Source organism: Musca autumnalis, unplaced genomic scaffold (genome assembly GCF_047663935.1).
Source record: "Musca autumnalis isolate F117 unplaced genomic scaffold, ASM4766393v1 scaffold_2, whole genome shotgun sequence".
In the NCBI taxonomy this organism is placed as follows: domain Eukaryota; kingdom Metazoa; phylum Arthropoda; class Insecta; order Diptera; family Muscidae; genus Musca; species Musca autumnalis.
Genome location: NW_027411755.1, coordinates 128,212,058 through 128,224,667, shown reverse-complemented (window position 1 = coordinate 128,224,667; position 12,610 = coordinate 128,212,058). Strand labels below are relative to the sequence as shown.

Genomic DNA, 12,610 nt, shown 5'->3' with positions numbered 1-12,610 from the left:
CAATAACTTATATTAGCAGTTCAAGTTTGATCAGCTGGTATTTTCTGTTTCGTCAAACAAAAATAACTACAGTAACAACTTTTTGTCGGAAAATGTTTTGTATGTATCTACCTGAATTGACAGAAAAGAAATTCGCCTCAACAATTTTTTCGCCTCTGTTTATGAATTTTGACATTTAAAATCTTCGTTTTTCTTTGAATTCGCTTGATGGAGGACCTATAATTGGGCCATGATTCCATATCTACCCACGGAGGCAATGTGGAGACGTAATTTTATCATATTTTTGTTGGGGTGGATGCACAGAATAAATGGCGTAAGGAAAATCTCCAATATTGCACATATTAGCGACTATAGAATGATGGAAAATTGCATGTCATATGACATTTACATATAGTGTAAACTACCCCTTAGATCGATGTATTTTTTCACGGTTCATAGTAAATTCGGATGCGCATAAAAAAGTGTGTGCACTTTGTGCAAATTATTAGATTTTGTAGTTATACAGATTTTTGCACACTGATCTGCAGTGGATGCTAATCCGCCAAAATTGGCATATTCATATAAGGTAAATGCATGAAGTACAACAACCAACAAATTTACAAAAACAACATTATCCTTTAACTTTGGAGGTAAAAATGTAGGACGTACTTTTTGACGTGGTGGTAAATTTTACCCCTATACATATTCTTAAATATTTCTTTATATATTTTCTATTTTTTATAATATTTTGTATTTTTTGCATGATATTGTGTCAGCAAATAATAAAATAATATCAAAACAAACCACACTTTTTGTTTATATAGAAAATTAGGCTCAACATTTCACAGACATTTTTTTATCCAACAAAAAAGACATATTTTATTTTTAGAAGAAATAAATAATATAACAATACTTCAAAACGTGAAATTGCATTTTTTGACAGTCTTGCCTACATATTTAATAAAAATGCAGAGATCATTCAAAAACACACGTTTTTAAAAAATCTGCAGGGTACCAAATAGTTGATTTATCATTCATAGTGATCGTACACTGTACACATACATATGGGTATGATGCAACCCATTTACATTCCTTTATTGGATTGGAAACAGGTATGTGTAGTTTTTTTGTTATGCCTACTAAGCATATATAACATATTTTTGAGTCTCTGGGATATATTTTGGATGGGGCTATTGAGTCCTTGCCCAAGATCCTAGTAATAATTTAACGTAAGTAGTCTTTGGTTATGTTGAAGTCGGGATCGACCATCACCGTCAACGTTGCTGAACTTATCGTCCTCTTCTAGCAATTGCCTTATTATAGGAACACTGATTTGTTGTGAAAATGGATTTATTGAAAATGCAGAATATATAATTCATATGCAGACTTTGACGTGTGGTCAAAACTTTTCCATGAAATTCAAACGTCGTGTTGGACGTGGGGTCATTTTTTTACATAGGATACTTACGTTAGTTTGGAGGTGGTGGTAAAATATTTTCTGTGCCACAGCGACAAGAACTTGGACGTGGGGTAATTTTTACACCACCGTAAGCATATCTCCCCACTTGCTAGTCATATGACAACCAAAACATTACTGCCTACTTATGTTAAGGAAATATGAAGATACAAAGAAAATTAGACCGATCGCTCAAACCATTTGAAAGTAATTAACAAAATATGATCGAAGGGGTAAAATTTACCCCCACCTCCACAGTTAAAGGTTATGTATGTTCGTTTACTTACAATTTGTACAAATTGTTCGTTTACTCTACAGTACACTGCAAAAGACCTTATTCGATTACAAGAAGTTGATGGACTTGTACAAATTTGTACAAATTATTGAGTAAACGAACAGACCTATTGTTGTTATTGAAAATTAATTGTCAAAGATAACTATTGAATAATAGGGTCGTTCCAAAAATTTGTTCAGGAAAAACATAAATACATTTTGAAAATCCTCTAAAATAGAACAAATTTGAATCAAAATGAAAAATCCACTTGTCACATTTTAACAACATTCGGATGCAGTTCAACGGAGTCGTGAAAGATTACATTTACATTACATTTTTCATGAATTTTTGGAACAACTCTAGTTTAGTAAAACTCTCAGATTTTTTTAATTTTTTTCTAGAGGTAGATATTGTTGCGCTGATCGTGGGTTGTCGAGATTCTAAGAGCCATATCTCTGGATTCAAGGTATTTCAACATATAGCACCATTTTGGAAAGGTTAAAGTGTGATCTACAATCTGGCTTACATTAAATGGGACCCCCCCCCCCATAATGGGCCCATTCCAGGGTCCAAAAATCATTTTGGGTTATATCACCTGACCTGCATATTCATATAAGGTAAATGCATGAAGTACAACAACCAACAAATTTACAAAAACAACATTGTTGTTATTGAAAATTAATTGTCAAAGATAACTATTGAATAATAGGGTCGTTCCAAAAATTTGTTCAGGAAAAACATAAATAAATTTTGAAAATCCTCTAAAATAGAACAAATTTGAATCAAAATGCAAATATAAAGCATACAGAATTGTTGTAGGTCATTGTTATTACACGTTTACGGTGAAAAGATGAATTTTATGGTAACAAATTTCGAAGTTTCAAATTTCATGAGTAGACCCTATTACATTTTAAAAAAAATGTTTTGATGCAGTTCGAACGGAGTCGTGAAAAAGGCACTCCATTCCTCACATTTTAACTGCATTTGGATGCAATGGAAAGAGTCACATCCACTTGTCACATTTTAACAACATTCGGATGCAGTTCAACGGAGTCGTGAAAGATGCACTCCAATTCCTCACAATTTAACAGCATCCGGATGCAGCCCAAACAAGTACATAAATCAATTTGTACATCTCTACAGGCAGCGACATACATTTTCCAAGAAGAGATAAACGTGTTAACATTTCCAAAAATTTGTTAATATAAAATAAAAAATATTAAATTTGCGAACATGTTTTCGGTAACAAAATTTCCCAATGGAGTGCTGTTGGAGTACATGCCGAAATCTTAACTGGTGATGGGAAGACAATATTAAACCTATTTAGCCGGTGAAGCAAGAACATAAATAAGTTTCATGAACTGCATTGCCAAGTTGATGATGGGTATGATAAACACTAGGATAACTGATTGGATAAACCGATTTAAAGTACTTAATGAATACCAAGCAGGATTTAGAAGTGGATATTCAACTGTCGACAATGTGTTTAACATATCAGCGATTGTAAATATAAAGTTTGAAGAAAAAAAGAAGGTATATGCATTTTTTGTAGACTTCAGAGCGGCGTTTGATACAATTCCTAGGCAATACCTTATATACAAATTGCATGAACTGGGATTATCAACAAAATTGGTGAGGTTTATAGAAAATGTATATATGAACAACAAGTCGGCGGTTTGGACAGGCAAAGAATTATCGGAATATTTTGAATCAACATACGGTGTTAAGCAAGGATGCCTATTGTCACCGGTATTATTTGCATTATATCTAAACGATATGCATGATTTTCTAGGAGGAGGTATTTATATAGACGATATTAACATACGATTACTCATGTACGCAGACGATATCGTTTTGCTAGCGGATGATGCCAAGACTCTACAGATGATGATTAATAATCTGTCGAAATATTGTGATATGTGTGGTATGGAAGTGAACCAGAACAAGTCGGAAATCATGGTATTTAGGAAGGGCGGCAAACTCGCGGATAATGAAAAGTGGTTATATAAAGGAGAATGTCTCCGGATAGTAAATGAATATAAATATCTCGGAATAACACTAACCCCTAGGCTCTCCTTCGCGAAGCACATTGAATACAAAAACAATGCATCAAAAACATGTTTAAATATAACCTGGAAACAATTCATTGGAAAACCAAATATATCTATATACGCAAAATGGAAACTGTTTCTTTCAACCTGCAGGTCAATCCAAAGCTACGGTGCTCAATTATGGGGTCATGCTTACTTCGAGGAAGTGGACAAACTTTATAGATATTTCCTTAAAAAAATTCTGAAACTACCAGATCATATACCCAACTATGTCCTAGCCCTCGAAACAGGGTATGAGGAAGGGTTCTTTTATACATACAATCTACACTTGAAGTACATATCCAAATGCTTATTCGATATGCAAAGTCATCGATTGCCACATAGACTCACGTTAAAAATATTAGGGAGAAATATATCCTGGTATAAACATTTGAAAACAACACTCGCAGAAAATGATATATCTACTGAGAATGTATGCGAAAGCAAGAGCATTTGGTTCTCAACATGTTGTCAGCTGTTCGAAAACATCAAACAAAAAACCGTACACAATTACATAATCAATGCACAAAACTCCGCTTTCAGAATTTATAAAAGACTGAAGTACGATATTGGTCCTACATATTGTTGTAAAGATTACAATCAAAACCAAATATCTCTCATCATGCGCGCAAGAGGTGATTTACTATGTCTAAATGGCTCCACCTATCGAACAAACAGCCTACAAATTTGTTCATTATGTAACCTGCGAGAAATTGAAACAATCACACACTTTCTTGGTCGTTGTCCTATTTTTAATAACTTAAGAATACGATATTTTCAAAAAGCACAGCTAAATGACTTAGAGGTTATTTTTCAATTGAACGGTGGTGAAGATATTGCCTGGTTGCGTCTGTACAATTATTTGAGAGAAGCTTTGAATTACAGAACATTCTTAATAAATGAATTTAATTACTATTGAAATATAAAACTCAAACTTCCAGCGGACGATTCATAAGAATCATGCTGTAAACCATCTTATTTTTTCAGAAACTAATTATATTCTTTAGCGTAAGAAATACTGTTGTAACGTTTATGAAAAAAATAAAGATACATACATACATACCTATTTAGCCGGTGAAGCAAGAACATTTCAGCTTGGATTAAATGGAGAGCGGAGGAAACACGCATGGTTGCGATTGAATTCAATGGAGAATGTTCATAATTTGTGTTAATGTAATAAAGTTCCTAATATTTTTGTTTTACACAAATAATAAATGCATTTTATTTGTTCTAGGATATTTTGTAATGGCTTGCACACATTCCGCAGAATGTATCAAAACACGTGCTTTGGACTGCATCCTATTCTACCCCCAAAGGGTTAGTTAAAATGCAATGCCAATTGGTCAGTTAAAATTCAATGCCAAATGGTCAGTTAAAATGCAGTGCCAAAAGGTCAGTTAAAATGCTGCAGTGCAATGGAGTGCATCTTTCAGTAGTCACGCTCTTGTAAAAATCATGAGTGAAAATGCATAATTTGATGCACTTCCAAATCACTTGTATATATGACTTAACTGCCTCTTTGGAGTCAAACTTTTTGCTTGGTAATAATCAGCTGGGCTTATTGTCCGACCTTAGGACGAAACCTATAGCTCTGCGTGTTGCGTGTGCGTTCAAAAATACAAAAACAAAATACATGTGGTCCTCTAGAATCTTTGCTGCTGGCGACAATATCATGTTTGTCTGGCTGCGTACTGCTACCCCCGAACATTCCATGTATATGTTACTAGAGTCAAGCGAGATAGGTCCGTACTGAACAGCATTAGGAAGGCAAGTCCTCTTCCTCCGCTTCTTATACGATCCTTCAACAAAAGGTTGTAACCATCGCAAGATTGCATGCTACAAGTGTTTCCTTGATCGCAGCGCCCATGATGTTTTTCGGCTCATAAAATTCACAATCTCGCAGATCTTTTTGCGGAGACGGTGGTTTTCGGGGCGCTGAACAATAACTTGTGGTGTTAGATACTTCGTTTGCCTGACACTAAATCTCTCCTTCATCTTTCTCAAACACTTCGAAATTCCTTATGTAATGTCCGGCTAACGTTGTGCATCTCTAAATACAAAAAGTTAACATGTTTTAACATTATGTACAATTATTTTTTATTATTATTTGTATTTAAATAAAAATTTGTTTTTTTTTTAGATTTCAAATATGTTTTAATTGAAAATAATACATATTAATAAATGTGTTGTTGTTGTTGTTTTCTTTTTTAGTCATACATAATATATATTATATTATAGATGTAATAAATGGTTCTTAATCCCTTTGTTTAACTCTCTTTCGTTTATTTATTCTAATACAAACATGATAATGTGTTGTTGGGTTGTGTGAAGGCCAATTAATTTGTTGTTGTTGTTTTTATTACGTTTACATTTAGTAATTTTTTGTCTAATACCGATTCGATTTTCTTTTTCATTAGAACATTTACATGTAAAAAGTTTTTGTTTTTACTACAATATAAAAATTAAGGCGAAAAATAATAAAGATAGATAATAATAGTTTTCAATAACATAATAATAAACTTTGTAAGTTTTATGGAAATACATAGATTTTTTAACAAAATAATAATAATAATAATGTTGTAAATGTAAGAGATTTTTAATCTGTGTCAAAAATAATTATTGGAACGTTTTAGGTTTTCTTGTGTGTAGTTTTCTTTGAGGAATAACACAGAATTGAAATAATTATTTGACTGAGGTAATCTTAACAGTGGTGAGATGGTGAGATTTCGCACAGATATTTAACGATTTGTTATTAGATTTTCATCTTGATTCATTGATTTTTCAAAAGCAACACTCGTTCGACTCCTCTTTTTGCGCAATGAGAAATGTAATTGCGTTTCAAGCAACGCAAGCAATGTACAAAAAAGATATCAATTTTATTGGTGGTATTTATCAAAGCCATGGTTTTGTTTTTTTTTTTTTTTCTTTTTTTAGTTTGTCTTAACGCATTTGTGGTCCCACACTTTTAGGGAATTTCGTATAACAACAATTGTGTTCCAATATCTTAGTCTTCACTTGTAGTGGCAAAAAAGTCTTTAAAGGCGGAAAGTATGTAGCATTAGTAATAACATATTCATATACAAGTAAGAAAAAATGCGTTTTGACTTGTTTTTTGTTGGTTTTTTGGGTTTCAGGACGACTTCTTCTTTTTTTAAACAATCTCACGAGCACTGGGCACAAATGATTCCCAATAGCTAATTATCTAGACATTTCGGGAAAAATAAATATATTGTTAAAAATAAATAATAGTTAATTTGTTCCTGATATTAAAATTTCATTAAATACCTGCTGTTGATGGGCCATTTGGTCCTCGAGATATTTTACAATGTTTGCCTTAAAATCTTGTATTCGATTTAATTCAAAACGTTCCATTTCTTTTTTGATTTCGGTTGAAATTTCCTCAAATTGTTGTTGACATCTTTGAACTTTAACTTGCCACTGAAAAAAGAAGAGCAGAAATCAGAGATTTAACGTTCATACATGAGAGAAAAGGTGCTTCATTATAGACCCATTTCACTACAACTTACCTCCTCTACCTCCTGGTGAGCCTGTTCCAATTTGTCAGCACGATTATTTAACTCATAACGACCACGATTTTCACGACGTTTTGACAGTTGCATTTGTGCATGTTGCCAATTTTGAAAAACTTTTACACGTTCATGGAAAACTGATTTAATTGCCACAAACAAACCCAAATAATCTTTGACAAATTCTGACATAATATAAAAGTCTGAATTGGATTGTTCGGAACGTAAAATTTCAATTTTCTCTTCAACATCGGCCAAACTTGATAGTGCTCTCGACAGGCCGGTGTGCTCCTCACAAGTGCTTAGCATTGCGGCCGATTTCGCCACTAACCCAGTCAGATTTGCCAGTTCTTTGCGTGTGGTAACCAAGGATTTTAAAGCGGAATGTAATTTTTGCAAATTATTATCGAGGTTTTCAACCTCCGTTATTTTGTCATCGAACCACTGCAAAGAAGTAAAAAGACAAAAACAAAATGCAAATGTCATTCATGTTGAAGTTAGGTTTTTTGGCAATTTAACTTACTGGATCATTTTCATCCATTTTATAGGTTATTTTATTAACAGTCTCTCCAACTTTATTGAAAAGGCGCACCACAGCAGCACCACTCAAGGCAGCAGTGTTAACAGCACGAGGTAATTCCTGAGATATTGGGTAAACATATTATTACAAAAACAAATGACAAAATAGATTGACATACTTGATCACTTTCTAAAAAGTTAATAAAGTCCAAATCGATTCTTAGCACAGGATGTTGAGCAGTACGATTTATATAACGTTCTAATGCGGCTCTACGCTGTTCAACCCATTCAATATTTGTTCCATTACCAGGCTCATTTTGTTGGGGACTTATTTTTACTTTTGTAGTACCTTTTTAACAATAAACTTAAAGTATTATGCTCAATACTGGTTATTTGATTAACTTACCAAAAATATTCTTTGAAGGTGCCGGTGGTACAATTTTTCCTAATTTTATATATTTGCTAGCCAGCAGCGAATGTATTCCCAGAAAATCACTAAATCGTCGAAGTGTACTAAACTCGGTACGTTTGAACTTAGGAATGTTGGTTTTTGTTGTTACCCTAAGTTTGGAGGAGAGGTAATATTGTTAATTTATTGTTGTTTTTTTGTTTTACAGAAAGGCATTATATTTACTTATATGTCAGATATGACCCCATACCATCACCGACTTTTTGTGGTTCTGATACAGTGATCTCTATAAAATAATCACCATTATCGGAAAGAACATCTTGCATGTTACTTGATGAGATACGGCGCTGAAAAAATAAAATGTATAAAATCATAAATTTTTTAGTGGGTAGACAGAATATGTGTATACTATTTGAAGTCGTTGAAATTTTTTTTTTGAGGAACTCTAGCAGATGTCGTGATATGTCACTTTTAAAACTGATAGCAACACTTACACATGCCCAAGCTTTCGGACACAGCTATACTTTTTGCCTAACTCGACTATATCAAAGGAAAATCAATAGAAACGGCACTGAATATCGTCGTTAGGTTTATCGAGATAAATATGGAAGACTTAATCTACACGTTAGCAGCCTTTCTTTACATAGAAGGTGGCTTCAATAACGTATTGGTCATGATTGACGGAATGTTCCCACAAACTCTATCGGAATTTATGCAAAGAGATCTAGTAAACTTTCGGGATTGGCACACAAAAATTTTCTTTGGGTGAACTCATCAAGGACAGACAAGAGAAAAATCAAACAATTTACCTTACCAATGCTAGATGGGCTCTTTTTGGAAGCCAAAACTAACGTCAATAGCATAGCGGGCGGTTCTATGCGCCAGATTGACCAAGGACCGTCACCTCAACAATTATGTGTTTGTATGATGATGCCAGACAAGGAAGCCAGCAAAGAACAGGCCGATCTTCATCTTGTCGCCAGTAACAAAGATTCTAGAGGCACACCCCCCTTCCGACCTGAAATTAAGTAGGAATAATCACGGGTCACTGCAGAATAAGATCAATGTCCTGCAAATGGGAAAGAGAATATACTGTTGACTGCTGCAGGGTATGCGAAGATGAAAAGGAAATAGAAACAATCGAACACTTATTTTGTCGCTGTCCAATGCCGCGGAGACTGCAAATCATGGGCGAACACACGATCCAATCACTGACAATCTTCAGCCAAGCGGAGCCAACAAGTTTGGTTCTTCTTAACAAGGGTCTAAAATGGATCCAACGAGAATAAAATATTGTACCATTAAATGTTAAACTCTCTCTCTCTCCTCTATTCCTATGCACATCTTTTTCCTTCCTTAAGATATTGCGTGTAATATTCCACAGCATGTTTAAGACGTCTTTGCAAGCTACAGCTATTTGCGACCTCTTATAAAGCAAAACGCTGGTATGTGTTAAGCTATGCGGTACCAGTGTGGTAATACAAATGTTAGTGCTTTGCAGTGCAAAAATATTCAAACATGCCAGAAAGCACTGAGGACTGCAAGTGCCTTTCTCGGAGAAAGGCAGAAGATTCACCTCCCAAGGCAAATGCGATTGGTTTTAGACTAGTTAAGATCCGGACGATGCAGTTGCCTCAATTAATATTCGTCCCAAATTTATGCCACGATACCGAACACACATGCTGGAGGGTGAGCCTAAGCGGAAATAGTTACTAAACATCCTGAAGCAATACACAGCACTGGTATAGAAGTTAATTGATGATAATCTCGAATCCAAAAGAGAGATAACAGCGGTGCGTGTGGCTGGCTTTGACAAATCGCATAGGGACGCGTGTTGTTTTAACTGTCAAATCGTAGAACAATGCAGAGTGGTACCTCATATTACCATTAGCGATACCAATACCCATAATGAAGAGCAGTTTCGCAGATGCTTAACATCATAATAAATTCTGTTCCCACGCATATCCCAGAAGGATAACTTTTCTCTAATTACTGAGTGCACCACTTTTAGAGAAGTTTTAAATATCTAAAATAATCAAGAATCTCACATACAATACACAACAGTTACACCCTTCCTTTTTTCTTCATCTGTTGTTGTTTTCTTCTTTATCAAATCATTTATGGATACTTCGAGTGAGGCAACCGTCATACAACAACTGCCAGCGAACCTCAACCTAATCTTTGTATCAAACGGAATGATATCTACCATAAACGGATATTATGATCAAGGACTCAAATGCGATGACATTACAATGTCATCGATTTATTAAGAAATAGGTCTATTAGTTGGTCTAGTTTAGGAACTCCACTCTAATCGTTTCGAATTTTTTTCCTCCAAAATTGTTTGCATATTTCGATTTCCAAGAGTCACTTCCTTATGTCAGTAGTCACAGGTACGAATTTTACAGTAAAGTACGGTTTAGAAGAGAGTGAAGTGGAAGGGGATTTGTAAATTGGAAACGTTACACACACCATATTGAAACCCAAGAGACTTAGTCTAGGTCTAACACAAATACTCATACATACATAAAACAGCCTACAAATTTTGGTATTTTTAATGCTTATCAATAATTTTAAACATTATTTATTTTATCTTTCCTGCGTTTTGAATGAATCATTATTATATACTTATGTTATCAATCAATTATGAACATTCAAGAAACAATGTTTTAGGTATGTTAATTAGATGAAATAGATGGTTTATTTAAAGTAGTAAATATTTATTATAATACCCCATACATTCTAGAATTCTATATAACCAGTTCATCAAAGAGTTAAAACGCTTTGAGCAAAACGGAAATAATGACCCATTATCATTAAAACATTTGCAGTTGATGCAGAAACAACATGCAATACAAACATACAACTGATTTGATTGGTGGTGGTATTAACCTGATAAGCAACAAATGAAAAAATTTACAAAATTGCAAAATTATAGAATAAACAAAGGATGATTGGACAAGTTAATAAATACCGATTTTATATTTAATTCATGTGTTCAACGGCTAGTAAGACAAATGACAAGAACGAAAGGAAGCGGAGAAGGGAGGGAAAACGTAGTTGCATTGTATGCACCCATAAGCTCACTTAAAAGATATACAACATATTACTAACATATTACTGCAGACACCGTACTCTATTAAGCGGTTCATTCTTCACATTTTACAACCGCAAAACATTATTTGTTGGTCTCGACGCCGCCACAGACACCGCCCATTAATTTCCTTTAAATTATTTTTTATTCTTTACACCGCAGATTTACTTTGATTGAAGAGTGATTTTGACACGCAAGCTAAACCCCTATTGGAATTTAAAAATCTCTACTTCGTCTGTTTTGCTAACATTTCCATTATCCGCTTGTCTGGAGCAACTTACATGTATTGAAGGTTGATTTAAACCATTATTTTTCGGATTTGGATTGGGTACTTCTTCTTCTTGTTCATCTTCATTGTTCGAATCTCCTCCGTTATTTATATCAACATCGGCGAAATCGCGTTGCATATTTGACATATCATCAACATTTTCCATAGACATGATTCGATTTTGTGACTTTTTATATTGTTGAAAGTATTATTTTATTGTGTTCTTCTATATTAAATAATATTTGGTAAATAATTCTATTAGACAGGCGGCACAAAAAAACAAGATTTTTCACAAATAATTATTACTCTTCTTCTTTCAAAAGTTTTCCAATTCCAATCAGAATTGTTTGATAGCATTTGTATATGTCAAAAATGTCGGTAATACTGTTCTCAGTCGTGGCAATTCATCTTAAGCTACGTTTGCATTGCAGAAATTATACCGGAGTCTGTTGTAATGGTATAAATGCCTAGGTACATAATGGGTACTTTACACGATATGTTTTTTACATAGCACATATGTAAAATAAGATGTTGTGTAAAGTAACCATAAGCTGTCTCGCCTTGGCTTGCTTGCTTCTGATAAAAGAATAAACAAGAAAGGGGCAACCCAGTTCGAAAATTGCTCGGCCTTCTTTAGTCTATGTTTAGACACGCAAATTTCTCGGGAAAGTAAATTGAGTTTTTTGGGAGAGAGCGGAGAGGAAAGAGCTCCTCAATACTCTTTCCTACCCCCTACTGCCTAAAAATTTAATTTACTTTCCCGAGAAATTTGTGTGTCTAAACACGGACTTACTAGGCGTTTACACCAGACAGTTTGCCTTCAAAAACACTCTGATTTACTAACACATGCATACATTTGTCGTTTGTCTCTCAGCTGTCCATCAGTTTTTCACCATGGTGGAATAAGAAGGTGTTACATCAAATCATACCAAACGTCAAATTTGATCACAATAATACAGTGCTGTGAATTGCTTGTTTACATTTTGTATGCGAT

General features: G+C 34.1%; 1 protein-coding gene and 1 long non-coding RNA gene across 2 annotated transcripts; one reads left to right on the top strand and one right to left on the bottom strand.

Annotated features, from left to right (window-relative positions):
• Positions 1 to 409: 409 nt before the first annotated feature.
• LOC141394624 (uncharacterized) lies at positions 410 to 6,068 on the top strand. The gene is made up of 4 exons (XR_012410465.1): positions 410 to 565; positions 2,111 to 2,326; positions 4,787 to 4,972; positions 5,034 to 6,068. It is a non-coding gene; the product is annotated as an uncharacterized lncRNA (long non-coding RNA).
• On the bottom strand, positions 5,872 to 11,961 carry Snx1 (sorting nexin 1). Its single transcript, XM_073969302.1, has 8 exons — positions 11,630 to 11,961; positions 8,480 to 8,601; positions 8,252 to 8,406; positions 8,025 to 8,194; positions 7,850 to 7,966; positions 7,327 to 7,770; positions 7,085 to 7,237; positions 5,872 to 7,001 (listed from the first exon to the last, which is right to left on the bottom strand). Exons 1-8 carry the CDS (start codon positions 11,786 to 11,788, stop codon positions 6,951 to 6,953), a joined length of 1,371 nt encoding a protein of 456 aa, XP_073825403.1. The 5' UTR covers positions 11,789 to 11,961; the 3' UTR covers positions 5,872 to 6,950.
• Positions 11,962 to 12,610: the final 649 nt, after the last annotated feature.